The sequence below is a fragment of the Zonotrichia albicollis genome, chromosome 4, assembly GCF_047830755.1.
Source record: "Zonotrichia albicollis isolate bZonAlb1 chromosome 4, bZonAlb1.hap1, whole genome shotgun sequence".
NCBI classification, from domain to species: Eukaryota; Metazoa; Chordata; class Aves; order Passeriformes; family Passerellidae; genus Zonotrichia; species Zonotrichia albicollis.
In genome coordinates, this window is record NC_133822.1 from 31,142,704 (window position 1) to 31,162,778 (window position 20,075).

General features: G+C 39.9%; 1 protein-coding gene across 4 annotated transcripts in view; it reads left to right on the top strand.

Moving 5' to 3' along the window:
• RFX4 (regulatory factor X4) overlaps nt 1–19,688 on the top strand; it is an 88,051-nt gene extending 68,363 nt beyond the window's left edge. For 3 of the 4 annotated variants that reach the window (XM_026795948.2, XM_074539290.1, XM_026795950.2), the window contains 4 exons: nt 89–250; nt 6,391–6,553; nt 8,953–9,091; nt 18,274–19,688. In XM_026795948.2, coding sequence (XP_026651749.2) covers nt 89–250; nt 6,391–6,553; nt 8,953–9,091; nt 18,274–18,546 — 737 coding nt within the window. In that variant the 3' untranslated portion in view covers nt 18,547–19,688. The remainder of the gene's footprint in view (nt 1–88; nt 251–6,390; nt 6,554–8,952; nt 9,092–18,273) is intronic. The other variant, XM_026795949.2, reaches the window with a different exon arrangement.
• The last annotated feature ends 387 nt before the right edge of the window (nt 19,689–20,075 follow it).

The following is a 20,075-nucleotide window of genomic DNA, read 5'->3' on the forward strand; positions in this document are numbered from 1 at the left end:
ACCTAACTGCTTGCATTTTTTTTAAGTTTCTCAGTGTTCCTTGACGCTACCTTAAGCTATGTTTGATGGGTTTTCTCTCATTCTGCAGCAGAAATACGAGAAGAAATTATTCTCAGTGAACCAGCTGCTCCAACTCCCTCCCCAGCACCATTCTCCCCAGCTAAATCTGCCACCTCTGTGGAAGTGCCCTCTGCCCCATCACCCATCAACAACCAGTCCCCAGAGTATGGTGGCATAACAGCCACTACAGGTAGGTTGGTTGGCTTCTGGCAGATAAGTCTGCTTGAGGGTGGCTTTTGTACTTGGTCTTCTCAAATTGAGCCTCAGAACATGGTGTATTGGCTTGCAAGATATGACAAGCCTTCTCAAGCCAGAAATCTGTTCTCACTGTATCCACACATGATGTGCAGTCTACCAGGAAAAGGATCTAATGTTTTATATGCCTGAAGGAAGCAGGCCAAATATTTCAAGTTTAGTGAGGTTTGCAAAATCCAAAATCACTAGTGACTTAGGAATTCCTAGCTGGTAAAGTGACAGATGGGTATCTTTCAACATATTTAACATCCAAATATGTTTAAATAGCTGTGCACATTTCTCTCAGGGACCTTTTACACATTGCTGACAACTTTCATCAATCGATGTTAGAGATTAGGAATTACATGTTTGAAGTCTATTTTCCGTGTTATACTCTATTGTGCAGCTGATAAGATTGTTGTATTCTAGTGGGCCCAAAAATTAATAAAATCTGCACTTAAGGGACAGCTTAAACTTGTGGGTAAGATTGACAATAAACATAAAACAATAAGCATAAAACTAGCTCCTTGTTTGGGCTGCATAAATGGCTAATATCCGCTATACTCTAGAGCAAAACTCATTACCTTTTGGATGTGGGTAGGACTGTCTGTCTGTATGATCAAAAGACAGTGTTTCCTTAATTCATGAAAAGACAGGCAGAAATGTGAGTGATTTTCAGAAGGCATTTCAGGCAGTGAAATTTCAGCTTTGCAGCTCCTCATTGAATAGGATGTACAATCAGAATGTGGAAACTATCGCTTTTGTGATGTACTAGAAAAGTTACAAAATCTTCTTGAAAGAATGTCATAAAGTAATGATTTACCACACCAGAGAATTTGGCAGTGGCTAAAGAACTAATAAATCTTTCTGAAAAATGTTTTTCATGTTTTCAGAGGCACCACAGGGAAGCACAATGCACGTTGTGCTGGAAAGAGATTTAAAAGTATTTGTCCCTGCATCACAACTTAAGATTTTTCACTGTTGGAGGCAATACAATAGTTAGGAGCAAAACAGGAAGTTATTATCCCTCAGGACAGTTAGACAAGAGACAGATGATTCCTAGACAGGGTAGGTGACCACATGGCTTCAGTCCAGGTGACAGTGGAGGTGGCTATTTGACTCTTGCTGAAATATTGACGTTGTGTGGAACTTGACCTGTAGGCATTGTGGGATGGTTGTGATGCCAGAACCAGAACTTAGTATGGTGCAGCGCTGTGTGCAAAAAGAAAGGACTGAAAAGAAGGGAACTGTGTGTTCTCCAGGGCCATTGACTTAATGGAGGTCTGAGGGACTTGTATTTGGGCTGCAGATACCATAACTCCATGTGACTGTCATATAACAGTTAACCAAAAGCCATTTGCCCTTGTCCTGTCACTACAGGTCCTTGTAAGAAGTCCCTTTCCATCTTTCCCTTCAGGTATTGAAAGACCACAGTTGTTCCCATACTAGAACTTTTTAGGCAAGAAAGCTGTTTCTGATTATTTTAGTTCTTTTTTCCCTCTGCTTTTCATTTTTAGGTGGTTTTAAAGGCTTTCATTTGGTTGAATTGCATTTTACTCTTATGGTGTGGTGCAGTCTCACTTTTGAGAGTGTGAAAATAATTTTTGTCTTGCACAAGCCAAATTAGTCAATGCACGTAATGCTCTGGTTAACATTAAATATGAATATGTGACTATTTGTTTTTTCTTAATTAGTAATACCTCTATTTCCCATGTTCGTCATGTAGATGGACTCATTTTTGTTTGCTTTTTAGTTTGCTAAACTGTGGAATGCAGTGTTTATTCACATAAAGCAACAAAAAATAACAACTGTGTCTCAACTAAAGGAAACTTTAAAATAGGAGTGCTGAGGATGTATTACACACACTCAAACTACTTTACATACAGATCTGTGTCATTATATAGAATATTTTGAGACAGGAACATCTGTGCTGGAAATATCACACTATTTATTTTCTTATGTGTCTTTTATGAGGTAAATGTAAAATTTTACAAATGCTTTTCAGATCTTGAGAACTAGTTCCATTGGTCACCATTAGCTCTCAGATCCCCAATTTAGGGCATCATTAACTCTTTCTTGCTTGTGACATTAGCAATAAAAGTTAACTATTAAACTTGTATTTTAACCTTTTTTGCCTTCAGTTAGTGGTCAGTACAAAACCAGCAAATTAAACTGTTGCAATGACATGATGCTGAGCAAAAGAAAGGTAAATCCTATGTATCACTCTGTGGCATCTATCATGGCACCAGGAACATTTTACTTGAAACTTTTGTTAGGTTACTAGAACGTTAAAAGGCTAATTAGCCTCCATCCTTTCTAAACTACAAAGGCCAGATTAATGATTGTTGAAACTGCAACAATATTGTAGTAAAAGTAAATTTGGCTGACTATGCTGTTCTCTCCTAAAGCCCCTCTTAAAGCTCTGATTACTCATTTGCCAATGCAGTTGTTTTTAGACAACCCAAAATGAGCTCTAAATTGTTAGTTCCTAATATCTTAGTAAAGTATGGAGTTTGCTGTTCAGTTTTAAGAAATCTATGCATGAAATAAGTCATCAGGTCAGCAATGGTCATTAAAAGTCACTGTTCTTCCAAGTCTGGGCATATTAAAATTCTGGGAATAGTGGCACAGATCTATCCCCTCTCATATTTGTGTGTATGAGCAGAACAATTTTTTGGTTCTTTTCCTAAAGCTTCAGCTCCTGGACTTACATAAGTATTTGAGAACATCAGCTCTTGCTCAACAATCAGAATTCAATTCTCATAGCTGCAGAGTGCAAAACTCTAATGTTTCATTTTCAAAAGGCAATTCTTCCCTTCAAATGGAAAGGTTGGTGTTTTTCTAAAACTTTACAGGTGAAGTGATCTGTTTGGTGCGTAGGAACAGAATGGGGTTCTGACTCTGGATTTGAAGCTGACAGTACTGCTGACCATCAGACATAATGCACAGTGCTGGGAGTGTCTCACTGTGTCTTGGTGGTCATTTGCTCCAGCCTAAAGCAGATATAAAATGCAGCATTGTGAAGCATCTTCTGGGTTTTCTCTGCACTGGTGTACGTGATGGCATCAATGACAACAGAGCTGTTGTAGGACTAATAGCGGTTCCATTTATATTTGGCTCCTGTATAGATCAGATGGCCTCTTGGTTAGTATCCTCAAAATGACTTTTTTTTTTTAAGAGAAAAGAAAAAAGAGGATAATAAATGAATTTTCCTATTTTAATCAAACCCTGCATGTTCAGAACACAAAGCAGAGCAAATTGTTGCTCAATCCCTATTGTTTTTGCTTCTTTCAAAAAAGCATTTCAGTTGGGTTCTGTCATATCTAAAAGAGACTTCATTTCTTGGAGTTCAGTTCTGCAACCAGCTGAGGAAATTAGTCATAAAGGACTAAGACCTAGGCAGATATTAGAAAGCTAACTATGGAAACCTTTCACACTTAACTCATTCCTCCTTTTCCACCCACCACAACATTGGCAGTATCCTGGTTGACCTCATATGTACTTACACACAGTCTGCAAATCTGTAGCCATCTTCCATCCTTCCTCCCTGTATTCATATTTAGGTCACTGAAAATAATAGCATCCCTTCCACTAAGGCAAAGAGAGGTGAGGCAAGGTTCACCAGAACATTCTGAGAAAAATATTTCTGCTTTCTGTCATTCTGTAAATCCAGAGTAAAACTCAACATACTTTTGTTTCTAAACCATAACCTGCAAAAGATAGGGAGTATTCCCTCAAGCAGCTGTGTGAGGTACTACCCTCTAGTACCTCACACAATTCTCGGTTTGGAGAATTAAACAAAGAGCTCTCCCAGTGCAAGATCTACTTTCTACATTTGTTTCTGTGACATCTGGACAAGCAAAAGCTTGTTACCCTCCAGCCATTTATTTTAAAGTTGAACTGAGGTGGCTGACAGTTAGATTTTAATACCTGGAGTGGCGTCTCTCATCCAAGGAATTTGACTTCCCACAGGGAGCACATGAAAAAACTTGCTGTCCTGGACTCACTCATTTTCTTCAGACTATGCTAAGATCCCCGCTATTTTTCGAAAAAAGCAAAGAAGATTGTCACAATGTCTGAAGCCAGTCAAATCACTATATTTGATAAAATGCAAACGGTCTTTTGGCTCTATTATTACTGCTTCTTATTAGAAGTAGGAAGATTATGAGATTTTTTTGATCAATAGCCAATTTTTTTGTTGGAAAAAATAAAATCAGGTCAAAGTAAAACTTCAGTTTTATAGTGAAGCAAAAAGTAGGAAAAAAAGCCCAAATAATAATGTTACCTAAAAATAAACATTTGGGGTTTTTTACCCTCTTTGTAGCCCTTTCCTTTCTCTTTGTTTTTGCCTTTTGCATTTAGGCCTGTTTTGAAAGAGAGTTGCAAATTTTGTTTTGGAAGATAACACTGGGAAAATATGTTGACCTTTTGAAATTGAAATGCTTCATTAAGATATTCTGTAGACAAGCTGTTGATATTTTCAAAACTCTTTTGTTTTCAAATGAAGCTCTTTGGTAACTGCATAAGTACATCTGGTCCCTTGCACCTAAACTGTATTTTTTAGCAAAGGCAGCCTTCCTTAAACATTTTCCCAACTCAAGGAACCATGAATGTTTATTTGTCCATGGCAACAGGAGTTGCTTTTCTTGTTAGGGTCTTGGAGATCTCAGTGGTTCCCTGCATTGGGAGGAGATGAAAACAAAGTTCGAGAGTCAGTGGCAGAAAATGCAGGCATGTGACAACAGACATCACAAATACTCTTGGCCATAACACATCCAAGGTTTTGTATTGTAAGAGCACCAAATCACACCCTGCTGAAGTATTTCAAGTGGACTTACTTTGCAAAGCTCAGAATGCCTTCAAGTCAGTTGCAGAATTATGCATTTCCTACAAAAAAAGAGTTTATTTGCCTGATTTTGCCAAGTAAAATCACATGCGGCTGAAGAAAATAATGCAAATTTGAAATAGGCTTTTCATTTCCTAAAGCCATGGAGTAGACACAGACCTGGGAGTACAATCACTTCCCCCTCTGAATTAAGCCCTTTCATGCTACAGGATGTCCTAGAATCCATACTGAAAAAAAACCGAGTCACCTCCTGGAATTCCTTTTAGCTGAAGAAAAAGAGTCAAGAGTGCGCAGAGACCCCCAAACCAGTGTTCTTATTGGGTTAAATTCAGTGTTCTGGTCCTCATTTGCAGGGTAATCTCAGCCAGTATGGTCATGACCTCCAGCAAGAGCTATGTTATACTGGAACAATGGATCTGTCAGCCTCCTGAGTGAAAGGGGTGTGTGCAAAGGACAAAGGTTTCTCAGCAGCTGGCTCATGAAACTGGAGTTCCTGCCTGGAAGGGATCAGGATGATTAAAAAACTCAGCACCTTCTAAGCAAAATGGAAAACCCACTCCTTTGCTTTGCTCTTCCCACAAACGCTCTACATGACAAAAACAAATTAAGTCCAGCCTCTGCTGCCACTAAAAACAAAGAAAGAAATTTTATTTGCAGGAAAGAAATGACTAGGCTATTTCTGTCTATCTACTTGCCATAATTTGGGGATCTTTGTAGTGTTGCTGCTACAAGGGCTGGTACCTGGTTGGGTGGAACAGGTACAAACTGCAAAAGGATTAAAGATATTTATTTGCATAACACTATTTTTTTCTAACCCTTCATTGTTCTGATTGTACTTCCTGCCTCAGTCCACGCCTCAAAGCTGAGCAGGCCAGCAGCCCTCTCCATATGAGAGAGACCCCAGGGTTTGGTGCATCATGCCTGAGAAATCTTAGCATTGGTGTTCTTCCATTTCTAAGTCCTGTTTGGGGTTTTGGTTTTTTCTGCAAAATTATTTCAACACCACACTGGAAGTCTACAGTGTGAGCCATTCCAGATGTGTTTCATTCTTCTGGATCCTTGCATGCTCCAAATGATCTATATGTGTTGATATTTATGCCTCAGATACGACTGGTCTGTTCGCTTTGGTCAGTGCACTTTCTATGATCATTGCCTGTTTGCTTGTTTTCCCATAACTGTCTCAAGGCATGGCACCTCTGTGGATGACAGCCCGTGTTTAATGTGTTCCTCTGGCTCCTCTCCGTCTGCAGGGGCTATGCAATCCTACACATGGTCACTCACCTACACTGTGACAACAGCTGCTGGGTCACCTGCTGAGAATTCCCAACAGCTGCCCTGCATGAGGAGCCCACACGTACCTTCATCATCTGTCACACACCGGATACCTGTTTATCCCCACAGAGAAGAGCATGGGTAAGGCACTTCTCACTGCCTTGGGTTTTCTGACATGTTTTTTGGTGGGATTTGGAGGAAATTCTGCTTTAGTGTTTTTTTTTTAAATACAGTGAAAGCTGTTTCTTGATGTAGTTGAGTCTGTATTCCAAAGATGCTGGTATCATAATTCATTGGCTGTTGTTGCTATTCTATAATTATATTATCTCTTAGTTTTATAATCTCATTTAATTCTATTCAAAACTGCAGTAGGCCTGGAGGATATTTTCTAAAAAAGAAGGCTTAAGTAGATTTCTTCTCTGATTCCTGTTTTCCTGTGCCATGTTTGAAAAAGCTAGATGTGCCCAGAGAACAACCCTACTGTACCATGTGTCAGGAGAGGTGATTCTTCTCTTTTGCTCAGCACTGCTGAGACCACATCTGGATCCAATTCTGTGCTCCCCAGTACCAGACAGACACAGGCATACTGGAGTAAGTCCAGAAAAGGGCCACTTTAATGGTGATGGTGGGACTGGATCATCTGTCATACAAAGAGAGACTGAGAAAGCTGAGGTTATTTAGCATCAGGCAGAGAGGGCTCAGGGAGGGTCTTATCAGTGCATATAAATACCTGCTGGGGGGATGTAAAGAAGACAGAGACAGGTGCCTTCCAGCAGTATTTAATGACAGGACAAGCACAAACAGAAGTATGAAAAATTCTTTTAAAAATAAAACAAAAAAGTTGCTTTAATGTAAGTGTGATCAAACCCTGGGGCAGGCTGCCCAGAAAAGCTATGGAGTTTTCATCCTTGCTGATGTAGAAACTCCAGCTGGACACAATTCTGGGCAGGCTCCTCTCATGGACCCTGCTTTGAGCAGGGGGTTTAGACTAGATAGACTCCACAGGTCCCTTCCAACCTCAGTGATTCAATAACTACTGTTAACCTGCAGATGAAAAAACTTCCATGGTTTGGTCATACAGACACATTATCACCATAATATTCTAATATTCTCCATCACCAAAATTTGCTCAAGGCTCTCAATTAAAACAATTACAGGTAAAAATTTATGTAACATTATTTCTTCTGGAAAAGTTTTGGACAGTTGCTAAAGATCTCAGTGCTGTTTTCATTAAGCAGCATTTCTTCTGTGCCATCCTCATTTGATTCAGTGCATAACTCACAGACGTCCATAACTAACACACAAGTCATAAACTGATTGATGGAGAAGAAATAGACAATATAGCAAGATCAGCAAATGCCCAAGTGGTGCTATGATGCAAGAGGTTCAAAAGGTTTTACTGTGTTCCTCAGTCTTGTTGCAAACTCATTAACTTTGCCAGAAGTGTTTTCCCAGTGTGAAGGACTCTAAACTGTTTGGAAGGGTATCAGTAGATTAATTTGAACCCTGCATCTTATTCCATCTTGGATGTGATTAGGTTTAGACATCTGTTTGAATGTCACTATTAAGGTCTTACTGGGAAAACCTGGATAAGGAGAAAGGGAACATCTTTCTTATCCAGAAATATGACTGTTAGGTGGAGGCAGAAATAGAACAGCACAGAGGTTCCAGAGCTGAGAGTATTCAAGACTTGGAACAGACCACAGTAAGACAGGGTCTATGTTATGTGTGTACATATGTGAGAATTTGTTGTTTCTGCAGGTATCTCTTGCCTCTGGTGTTGGATTATGGTGATTTGAGGAAACATTTTAATCTAGGTGAATCAGCTTTTCTGAGAGACAACAAAGATTAGATGTTCACATGTTCACAAAAGTGGGGAGATTGCAGAAAGTGTTCATGCATCTTCTGCTAGCAAATGGTTCAAACAACGGTGGCTAACACTGACTCAGTAGCTAAGGAAACTGCTCCTTCCTTTGCTTCTGCATGCCCCCAGGCAGGAGTTTGGAATTCAACAAAGAGAGTAGACAGGTTCTCCAACCTCACATCCATAAGGGAGTGCCCTTATGGAGCTGGCTGTGCTAAAGCTGAACATTGTATGCTTCAGATTCAAACTAACTCACTTCTCTCCCTCCCAAAAAAGGAACATCTGACTGAAGTACATGGAGGTGGCTGAACTCATTGTATTTCTTCAAGTCAGGGCTTACCATACTTCCTCAGCCTGGACAGCAATTTCCTGGGAACATGGCATTAGATAATAATAAAAGGGAAAGACACTTTCTCCTCAGAAAGTGCAGAGCTGAGTCTGCAGTTTAAAATTAGTCACAGAAACATGCTGGGTCTCTCTCTTTGATGTTGTGCTGGACACACACTTTCACTAGTGGCATCTGCTTCCCATCTGAGCTGGAAAATATCTTTTTGAAAAGGATTTAAAATATGATCCTCCTATTAAAAAATAAAAAGGTATGTTTCATAAAAGTTGTGGAATGATTAGTGCAAATAAATTATTGTGCATACTAAAAGTGGCTTTTGATGTATTTTAGATACACAGGAAGTTACAACTATGGTAGCTATAGCAACCAGCATCCCCATCCAATGCAGAGTCAGTATCCATCCTTACCACATGATGCTGCTATTTCTGGACCACTTCACTACTCAGCTTACCACAGAAGCTCTTCACAGGTAATCTCCATTTATTACTTGATGATAGTTGTTATAACATGTAAAATAATTCCTTTTTAAAATTTATCAGCATATTAGCTGTCTGAATTCATAAGCTGTCTAGATATCGATGGCTCCTCTTTTTTTTTTATTTTCTAATATTACCTAGGTATCTTTTCATTTCAGTGGAGATCAGAAGTAGCTTTAGATTGTTGGTATAAAGTATTAACTCTAAAATCCAGCAGTCTGGATCTGTTTCTGTTTTAAGGAGTAGCTAAAGCAAAACAATTATAACTATTTGTATGATTCTTAGGAGTTGCAAGCAGGAAGAAATCTCTAAGAAGAAATAAAATTTCATTTAGCTGAGGATGCAGAGGCCATAGTGAGTTCTTGTGGGGTCTCTGCTTTTGAGGATACCCATGTTTAGGAATTTGCCAAAACAGTGAGTTCTGCATATAGTTTGAATAACTTCAGGACACCACTGCAGAGGTTGTTTAACCTGTATCCTGTGGTCTCCTACTAAAATGTTTAGAAATTATACCAATAACTCTTCCACCTCACAAAGCTGAGCCAGTAGGAGCCAGCACTGAGGAGATGTGAAGATCAGATCTGGCAAGAGTTCCAAAGTAGTGCCACTGTTGGAGGGCTGATGCAGTTGGTGCTTACTCAGTGTAGGCAGCTCCTCTCTGGGCTCTCTGCTGGAAGACTGGCAAAGGGCAGACACAGGCAGAAGGTGATAGCATCGGGGTATTCCACTTCCATTTACATAGCACCACTTACCCTCTACCAGAAATTTATAAAAGTGTATGAGGGACTGCCATGCTTAACTATCATCACTGGACTGCAACAGTTTCATACCAGATGCAAATGAATTTGGTAGTGCTTTGAAACTGAGCACAAAAAAGCTGCATCTTATTCTGGTCTTCAGAATCAATCTGCCACATGACCTTAAGGAGTTATTTCTCCTTTTTATGCGTCATTTTCCCTAGCTGTGAGATAAGAATCATGGTATTGATCTCCTTAAAGCTTTTTGAGACCTGTACAAACTCAAGATGTTCATTTGGAGCAGCTCAACAATGGCTTAGGGAAAGGACGAGCTACAACTTCTCATCCATTTGTAGCACCTGGTCTATCAGACTACATGACGTGTCTGGCTTTGTCTGAGGGTTTTTGCAGCTGCTCCATCTTCAGCAAGAAAGTGAATGAACATTGAAGTGCAGTGTCCTGGGACAGGTTTGTTTTCTTCCATTTGTCAATATAGGTCTTACCCTGTTATCTCAAGAAACAAGTAAAGCAAATCAAGATCAACACATTTTTAGTACTCATATCCTGGTTAACATGCTGTATGCAAGCGGTAGCAAACACTGAACTCGAACTCAGGCAAATATCTTTCACACTGTAGTAGGCTGTCTCTACAAGTGCAGATGTCAGATCATTTTTTTCTCTCTTGCTAGTCTTTGAAACACTGTCCTGAAGACATATGAAGAACAGCTATGCTTTAATTATCACACTTTAAAGGAAAATTATTTCAATTTCTATGTGGCATATTCTTTCTCATTCTGCTTATAAACTGAGATGGAATTGCACAGCAGAACACAGCCAAAAAAACCATATCAATGTGCTTGTTCGGTATTGAGAGGAGTTACAAACTGGAACTTTACTTTTGAAAAATTATTTCAAAGTACTTAACAGTTTGATATAAAATTTGCTGACAGTGTTTTTAAAGCTAAGTTAGCTAAGTTAGCTTTGATAATAAGTCCTTTCTTTGCTACTTTTAACAAAAAAAAAAAGTTCATAAGATATCCCTAATAAGATGTTAGGGAACTGCTCTTTTTCTAATGGTCTTTGTGAGGGGAACATGTTGAAAGGACATGTTGCAGTAGGACTCGTGATGTTGCAAAATCAAAATACAGGAAGCCAAATTTACAATTATCAACAGCTGCCACTATACTTGAAACCAAAGGGGCTGCAATATGCAGAGCTGTGGGAGTATAATCAGCTGGGAAGAGGAGGCTTTGACCATAACTTTCAAAAGAACTCTTTGTTATAATCTACATTCTGGCCAAATATAGAACTTTGGCTCCACTTTAGCAACTATTCTACCATGCTCTTTAGAACAGTGTCTAGGGATTAACTCCTTTGGGGAAAAAAAAACCCCAAACAATCTGTGTGTGTGATAAATTCTCTACAAACATGGATTCAGGGAGAGCCCTTGCCCCAAAAAAGGATCTGAGCCAAAGCGGGTGGCACGCAGTTGTGGTGGGGTTTTAGCTGCAGCTATTAATAACTATTTTGGTCTTGAAGAACATCATATCCAACCTCTTTCTATGGAAAAGAGTGACACACCCCAGGTTTTATCAGCTACTTTGAAAATTTTGATTTTGTCATTGGAATCTTGAGAGTGAGGCTGTGCTGGGGAAGAAGTCACACAGATGTAGATATTTTACTATTTACTATTTTAATATTTATTATTCAATATTACTTTACAGATCTCAAAAAGCGCAGGTGGGGGTCTGGCAGTATAGGCTGACTAATTTCCACTGATGGCTAAGACTCTTTTTGATGACAGGAACAGTCTGTTCAAACCTTGGTCTTAATCCCAATTTTTTCTTCTTCCCTCACCATCTGTGAGTAATTCTCAGAACAGTTCCTTACTTGTAATTCCAGGCCTGATTGCTCATTTCTTGACTTGGCTTACTGGCCAAGAGCCTGGCAGACAAATGAAAAATGATCTACAGATTGATCTCTTACTACCTAATTCTCTAAGCCATAGTGCAGGATTGCATACAATATTCTGGTGCTACTCCACCGTCATATAGAAGGGGATTATTTTGTGTGTGTGTGTGTGTACATAAACACATCTATACAGAGACTTTATTTCATCAGCTCATTATTTCTTCTGCTTCTGTAGTTTAGGTACCAGGTGCCAGGGTCGAAGATATGCAACAACTCTTGCCTAAAGCCTCTGAGAGGTCTCATCAACCTATGCTGAGTTTAGCAGAGAGATACAACATCTTCACAAAGTCACAGTGTAGGCTTGACTGGCTTCTGAGCACAGCTTTTATCTGCAACATCCACCCTCACTGGACGGGTCTTAATCCTCTTTCAGGCTATCCAAAGTATTTCAATTCACATAGTTCTACCTTTTGCTTAGATACAAACTAATCCATGCTGCAGTAATCTTTCTTTGTAAATTTCAATGCTAACACTTTTAGTAGGAAGAATAAACCTACTAATAATTAGAATAATCTGCAGTAGTACACATTTTAACGTATCTGGTAACATATAAAGATGCACATCTTTAACTGTAAGTATCCTAATGTGTAGCTGTAGTGAATCACACTGTAGGTTCAGTTATACAGGTCCTATCTCTAGCACAGACCAGAAACAGGTGTGTGGAGGAAAAGTCTTAGAAGTAGGGTAAGTAGAAGGTAGTCCTTTCACCAGCATAGCAATGATGCCTTCGGCAAGAGCTAACCTAGGGATATCCCGAGTAGGAAGCCGCAGTTGGAATGATGTTTTTGTAGCAAACCACTCTCCATTACCCTGTCTTTGAGCTTTTTTGTACGCATGCACTTTGTCAGGCATTGCATGAAACATGCATTCTCTTGTTATTGCATTGGGTGCCCTAGGGTTTTTTGGGTGATGAGGAATAGTGAATATTCATTCCCTATTTATCTCCTCTCACCGTTCAAGACATAATAGATCTGCATCACTCCTTCCTCACCTCCTCCCTGTCATCTCTTGCAGAATTTAGCATTATCATCTCTTTAGTTTCTGTTGTGACAGGTGCTCTGTGCACTGGAGTTATCCAAGGACTGTGGGGCTGTGAATGTCCTGTTCTCTCAGTTGTGCTAAAGAGGGAACCTGATGGAGCTGGAGCTCCCCTCCAGCCTTTCTGTGCAAACTTGACTCTAAGAGTAGGTAGGAGGGCTCAGCCAAGAAGCTGCCACATTAACCACCTAGATCTGAGAATCCCTCCTTGATGCCACACTAAACACAGCCTCATTTTACCTTTTCTCTTTTGCTGTTTCCAAAATGGAACAGCCATCTCCAAACAGTCAATCTCAGGTGACAGAGAGCCATAGAAGCAGCACAGCAACATTTCTCCTTTTGTACCATGCTCCTCCTATCTTAAAGACAAGAATGAATCTATTTATTTGTTTGTTTTTTTGTTTGTTTTTGCTGCCTTTAAGCTGCATTTATGAAGATCATCATTTACTTCCATGGTGTGGGCAGCAGAACAAATCCCTCTGGAAAATGCCACAGCAGTACAGTCTGCTGCTCAGCAGTAGCTCAGATCTGCACCTCTCAGAGGCCCAGAGCACAGTGTTTGGGCCATAGTTAAAGGAAATTTAAGCAGTGTTATTACTCTGACTCTCCTGAACTGCTCTGTGGAGTGCAATGATCTCATAAAACTTCCCAGGGTGCAGCATGCAGCACGACTCAGTTTTTCTGTAAAATACTGCATGCCACAATTCCACTTAACCATGTCTTCACTTCATATATCTCTGCAGCAGGATTTTCTAGAAGCAGTACTGGAAAACAGTAGTAACTTTTTTGTGACAATGGAGAAGCCAAAGAAATCCTCTCTCAGACAGAGCCCATGCTTCAGTGTCCATTCATGTTGTTCTGGCTCATCTACTTTGGGAAAAAAAAAAAAGGGAAAAGTTCTTAATCTTTCAGCTTATACACATTATAAACTCATGACTATACCAGCGCAGTAAGAATAACACCCTCCCCAATAACCACTCTGTCATCAAACAGCTGGTAATGACAGAAAGACAGAAATACTGCCCAAATCCCACCCATGCAGCAAGAGTCATTGTTCCCCAACTGTATGCCTTTATAAGGGCCTTGAGACTGTTAGCATGTAATTGAAGTAATTATGTATTGAATGCAACAGGAAACAGATGTCTTCATTTGAGATAATTACAAATAGCATTTTCCTAAGGCTCCAAATGCCACTCCCAAAAGTACCAAAATCCCTTAGATGGACTTCAAAGTTTCACTCAGCTTAATTATAGATTCAATAAGGTTCAATTTGCGGAGAAAAGGGTAAATTTAGGGTGATAAAGATGCCTTTAATCAATAGTATCAATTATGTAATTTTATAAGATTTAAGCATATTTTTATGAAGTTAATTTATAGCCAGCTCTCCACAGTTCAGAAGTTTCTGGTATGTGTTACTTGCAAGTCCTAAAGTAGTGGCTAGCATGCAATGTTAATTTACAGCATCCAGCAAAGTGGGAGCTAATACAATGTAAAGTCAGAGCCACATTCATAAGGAAAATATTTTGCTGTTTGGACACTGAAACCTTTCACTTCCATTTATAATTGGTTGGTGAGTTGAAAATAAGGATAAAGAGATTATTCTCCATCCTTTCACTGTAGAACCTCAGCCTTCACTTCATGGGAAGACATATTTAATGTTGTATTTTCTAAAATAATACTAAAATAAATGGAATTAATTTTACTTTTTTGGGCAAGGCCTTAACAATAATCTGCTCAAAGTCTCACAGGCTTAAAGGGCTTCTTGTCTAGGTCTAATGGCAGCAGTAGTAACAACTGTGAGTCAACCCAGAAAATGGTAATTTCCTGTCAAGAGTCCTCCAACAAATGTCGCTTTTATATCTGGCAAAGATCACTAGGCCCCAGTGTTTTGAGTTCAGCTTAAGCACTCTTCATTAACCGGATGTAGAGTGTGAAAGGTGATTCAGGCAGCATGGGCAGGCATCCGCCCAGATGGCTCTGCTTTGGACACTCCAACAAGGCTGAATAGATGCTTCATTGGGTGAGTTAATAGTCAGGCAGGGGCCAACGAGTACTTTAAAAATATTGTCTTTCAATAGTCTCTTCACTGTAGGGAAAAAGAAGCCACTGAGTCATTTGCGATTAGCTGACCTACCATTACAAAACTTTCCATCTTGCATTCAGCCATAACAGAATTTATTGTAAAATACTGGATATTTAGAGTCTATGTTATTTTCAAGCAATTATTCTTTTTATATTCATGACACATTCATAAACACAGCTGCATCGGGTGCGCTTGATGAAAAGGAAAAGCAGCACACTGTATCCTGTCCCCTTATGCAGAGCCATTCCCCTGCCTTCTCAGTAAGCCTAGGCATGGCCTCTGGGCTGCATATTGGAGGAGGAAAATCTTTCTTTTTTGGTGCATCCTGAAGTTCATTCTGGGAGCCAAGATTTCATTCACTCACTGGCACAAGTTTTGTGGTTCCAAACAACCAAAAAGACATCATGTGGCTTCCCCACATATTGCTGTGTACAACAAGGGGACCCACCACAATATTCCCAGAGTTCATTCTCTTCTTCTTGATGACAGGTGAATGTTTTTGCAGCCTACAAATTTTCAAATAGCAAATTATCCTGGCTGAAGACGGATTTCTCTTGGCATTTGTAAGGGATATGAAAGCACGTAATTCCCCTGTTAGAAGTCACAACCTTTGTTTCAAAACTTCAAGGGAAAATTGCACTGAGACAGGATGGCAAAGGCTTCTGTTATGGTTAACAACAGAATAGCTCAATTATCTCATTGTGAAGGAGACGAGAGAATCACTGGTGTATTATGGCAGAAGTCTAGGGTAACCCTGTTATAGGTACGCTCTTTAGTACAAGAATCTACAGTGATTTAATGTATAGATCAATGGGTAATAAAGGCAAAGTCCACCACAACTGGTATCAAGTAAAACCCTTCTGAAGAGAAGGAAGAAAGTTTTTAGCTTGTGACACATATTGCTTCAAAGCTTGAGTTTCATTGTTAATGGTCATTGGAAGTTCTCACTTCAATGAAAGCTTTTGGAAAGCCAACAAGTCTGAAGACTTGGTTCTCCTTCAAAGGAATATAAGGCTTTTTCTGCTCAGTATGTAAACTCTGCTGAACTTTCCTACTGAAAAAACTTCCCGTGGAGTGAATTTGGAAATTTAGATGATATTGTAGAAACCTGTTGTCAGTGTTGCCAGGATGTCAGGAGCCAGGACATCCCTCTGGCTGTCCTGAGCAATCAAGACTCCTGCCAGGCACAGAGCCCAAAATGCCTGTGGTTTTGATTATGACCCATGGAGCAAATTACCAACCTTGTATGAAGATCAGCAAGCCACACAACAGTTTAAGTAGAATATTAATGAAGTTATCACAGGGTGGAAAAGTAGATTTTAGGGGTTTTTGTATGGAGGCTCAGGAGGCAAGATGGAGGGAACTGGGCGTGTCCAGCCTTTCTCCTTCTTCTTCTTGGCCTCCATCTTCTGCTGTGATGTTGGCACTTACAGGTTGGTTTAGAGTAGAAGCTCACTGTCTAACATAGGTGATAGGTATTGGAAAGTAATTGTAAACATTGTATACGTAGTTTTTGGACCTAACACTGTATATGGGCAGGCAGAGTGCCTCAGACTGTCTTGCTGAGCTGACCTTGTCAGGGCAGGAGAAAATTTTTTATAGATAAGATACAATAAACAACCTTGAGACCGAGAAATGAAGAGCCCTGACTCCTTCTTCAAGCGCCAGGCTGGGAAAAAAGACTTTCGAACTTTTCTCGGGGTCGCTCTGACAAGCTAATGATCCTGACACCAGGACAGCTTATTCTGGAGCTGGATTAGCAGAACAGTGTTGAAATGTCAATGTTCCAGGGTGGTGCTGCAGTTTAATGCCCCGTTTCAGCAGCTGTGATGGCACAGGTAGATCCAGCCTGTGTGGTGATGGGAAGTACAGGCTAGATAACACCCTTGATGTCTTCCCTCTCATCTGCCTACTGGCCTGTGTCCCCGGGGCACACAGGGATGTGCTAAATCACTAACTACAGTATGTTGGTCAAAAAGTCTTTTTCTCCTCTCTAGCTGGGAGTGGCCAGTGTGTGGCTCTGAGCTGCCTGAGGCTTGTGAACGGTTCAAATACGTTTGTCAAGGTGTATTTGGCCTGCCTTCCTGGTTGTGCTCTGAAGGGAGACAGCACAAAGTCCTCATGGAGACGCTGCTGCAATTGCCTTGGGGTTATGTAACAGTTGCTTATGCAACTTATTAACCCCGGGCCCATCCGCAGTGGTGTAATGTAATGAGACCCCTTGGGAATCTCTGCTACCTCCCCTCCTAGGAGCACCTACTCCACCTGTTCTCTCCATAAGCCTCCAAAACATGAGGAGTTTTGCAGCAGTAGAAAGCTTTGGCATGCCACTTGCAAGGTTTGTAAGTATCAGAAGTGATAGTCCTGCTTTGGTGACAGCTTTCAAGTTAAAGAAATACCACAGTGTCAAACAACCCAAGATACGAAAATGTTAACTGTGACACTTTTTTGCAGAAAAGGTATAAAGATGTAAAATGTAGAAGCTCTGAAGATATATGGCTGGCCAAGAGTAACAGGGATCCTCACCATCTCTGTCATGCGCATAGATAACAGGGACAAAACAGGGAGAGCTGTTCCTCAGACAGCACACAGATTATCTGCTCCTGCAGGACAGGCAATAAGATAAATATATGCTAAGCAAGCCCTCATAAGCATAATTTACTTTCTGTTGCAGTCTGTAGCTAGAAGGCAAAAGCTGTTCTGTTTTCCTTCCTATCTTGTCCTTCCTTAGTGGAAGCTATTCATCAAACTTTGATTTCTAGTTTCCAAGTGTCACTGTGAACAGCTGGGAACTAGAAAGATTCTCCTCCTGCCTGCCTTTTTCCATAAGTTCTCCAATTAGCTGCTGGTTCTGGGGCCAGACCATACTGTTTTCCTGAAGAAACTTTCAGGATGTCTTGTGAACACTTTAAAGGGAAGGTACTTTCCCAGAAATAAAGATTCTTTTGCTCCTCTCCCTCAAAACTCACTCGAGTAAGGAAGAGTTAGGACATTTTATTTTCTAATTCTTAGTAAATAGCAAGTTTTTGAGTAAAAGTGGGAGAAAAAAAGATTAATTCAATCTATTTTTCTCCTATTTTCCAGATATATCTAGCACTTCAATAAATTTATTCAGTATTTAAAATAAGTGACTATTTTGCAAGACTTTCCCTGAAACTTTGGTTTACAGCAGACAATGGTTATCTGATATTTCACCTTCAGTATGCTACCTTGTTGTTGGATAGCCGTTAATTCATACGATTTTGGCTTTTCTAAACACAGAATTGTGACACCACCAGCCCTTATTTTAAAATTAAGTACGTGGCAGATGATTCTTTGATTTTTTTTTTTTTTTTTTTAATTCTAGTACCCCTTCAATGGCCCAACATCAAGAATGGAGCCCTGTTTGATGAGCAGTACTCCCAGGCTGCATCCCACACCAGTGACTCCGCGCTGGCCAGAGGTCCCAGCTGCCAACTCCTGCTACACCAGCTCCTCCATGCACTCCACAAGATACGGCAATTCCAGTGACATGTACGCGCCCTTGACAACACGCAGGAATTCTGAGTACGAGCACATGCAACACTTTCCCGGCTTTGCATACATCAATGGGGAAGCCACTACAGGCTGGGCTAAATGAAGATGACTGCTATAAGCTGAGCTCACACACTCCCACTGTACAGGAGTTATAAAAGCTTCATGACATGTGGGACGTTTTGTGGATGTTCTTCAAGGAAGGTGAAAATGGAAAAGATCCTGGGCAGATAAATATTTTTCCTAATATGGGCAGATTGCAGACCAGTATAACCGAATGTTCCTGTAGCTGAAAAACACTTTTGTGCTGTTCTAGACCACTTTTTGGGCCGATTGGTGCCTTTTTTAATTCTGGGACAACCCTGTGTGCTCTAAGTTTGAATGAGCCAGTTTTACCCCCTCTCTTATTGACAAACATTAATGAGTCTTACAAAAAAAAAGTACTGAAACAGGACCCATTTATAATTTGAATTAAAGACAGGAAATTTGCCCTCAGCAAAACTCCATCATCTGTTCTTTTAAGCTCTTAACGCATTCCTTAAAAACCATTCTGCCAAGTCATCACTTACTCATATCAATTCCTCTATCTGGTTCCTTAAAAGGACATGTGTTGCTGTAGGTTTCAGTTTACACCTAACTTTGTATATTGATGCACCTTTCTGTTGATCTAGTAAGTTTGATCTTTACAAAAGAGAAGAAAAGACATGTAGCATTGAATTATACACTGCCTTAAGTTGACTGTTGTTCATATTATATATGTATTTGTGTTGAGTTTGCACAATCTGGAAAAATCTAACTTCTCTGGTTAGTAATGACAAGGTAAGAAGGAACTTGGGACTGGGAAGATTTTGAATTCAGAGCCACGTATGTTAAATATGATGATATGAAGCAATTATATAAAGAAAATGACAATGCAAACATGATTATTTGCTTAATTATCTATTGTCAGGTATGAAACTGTTCTCTCAATTTCTTCCCGTGGTGATAATTCTCTACACGTCTATAAAAGCAAAATTCAAAGCTGTGCCTTTGAAGTTATTCTGTACTGTGTATGTGTGGAAAAATGTATTGTATTTTGGGGAGAATTTTTCTTAGACATTTTCCTTCAGATTTGTAGCTATTTGTGAGTTTTTGTTAGTTTTTATTAACATAGCTTTTTCTTCTGTATTATAAAATGCACCAAGCAATTATGGTGGACCTATTACCCTATGGGTAAGAAATAAATAAATGGAAATATGACAACAGGCATTTTAGTAGTTGTTTTGTAAATAAAATCTTTGATAGCACCCAGTGTGACAATAACCATGTTTATGTCTAAAATGGACATAAGTTTTATTTGTACAGTTGTGCAAGGTATATGAGGGATTTTCACACCCAAATAAAGTTCTTGAAAGTAAATAGATGCCAGTTAAATTTACTTAAATACAAAAATTTCTACAAGCTCCAGACCTTCAAAAAATGTTAGACGTCATCATGCTTTTATTCAAGGAAGGACTTGCGAACAGGTACAATTCATGGCAAATGGGTGATGCACCTCCACTTGCCTGATGGACTGGTGATCATGACCTGCCAAGGTCCCTCCAAGGACCAGATGCCCTGCTGAGATATCTGTGGGTAGAATGGACCAGTAACTCA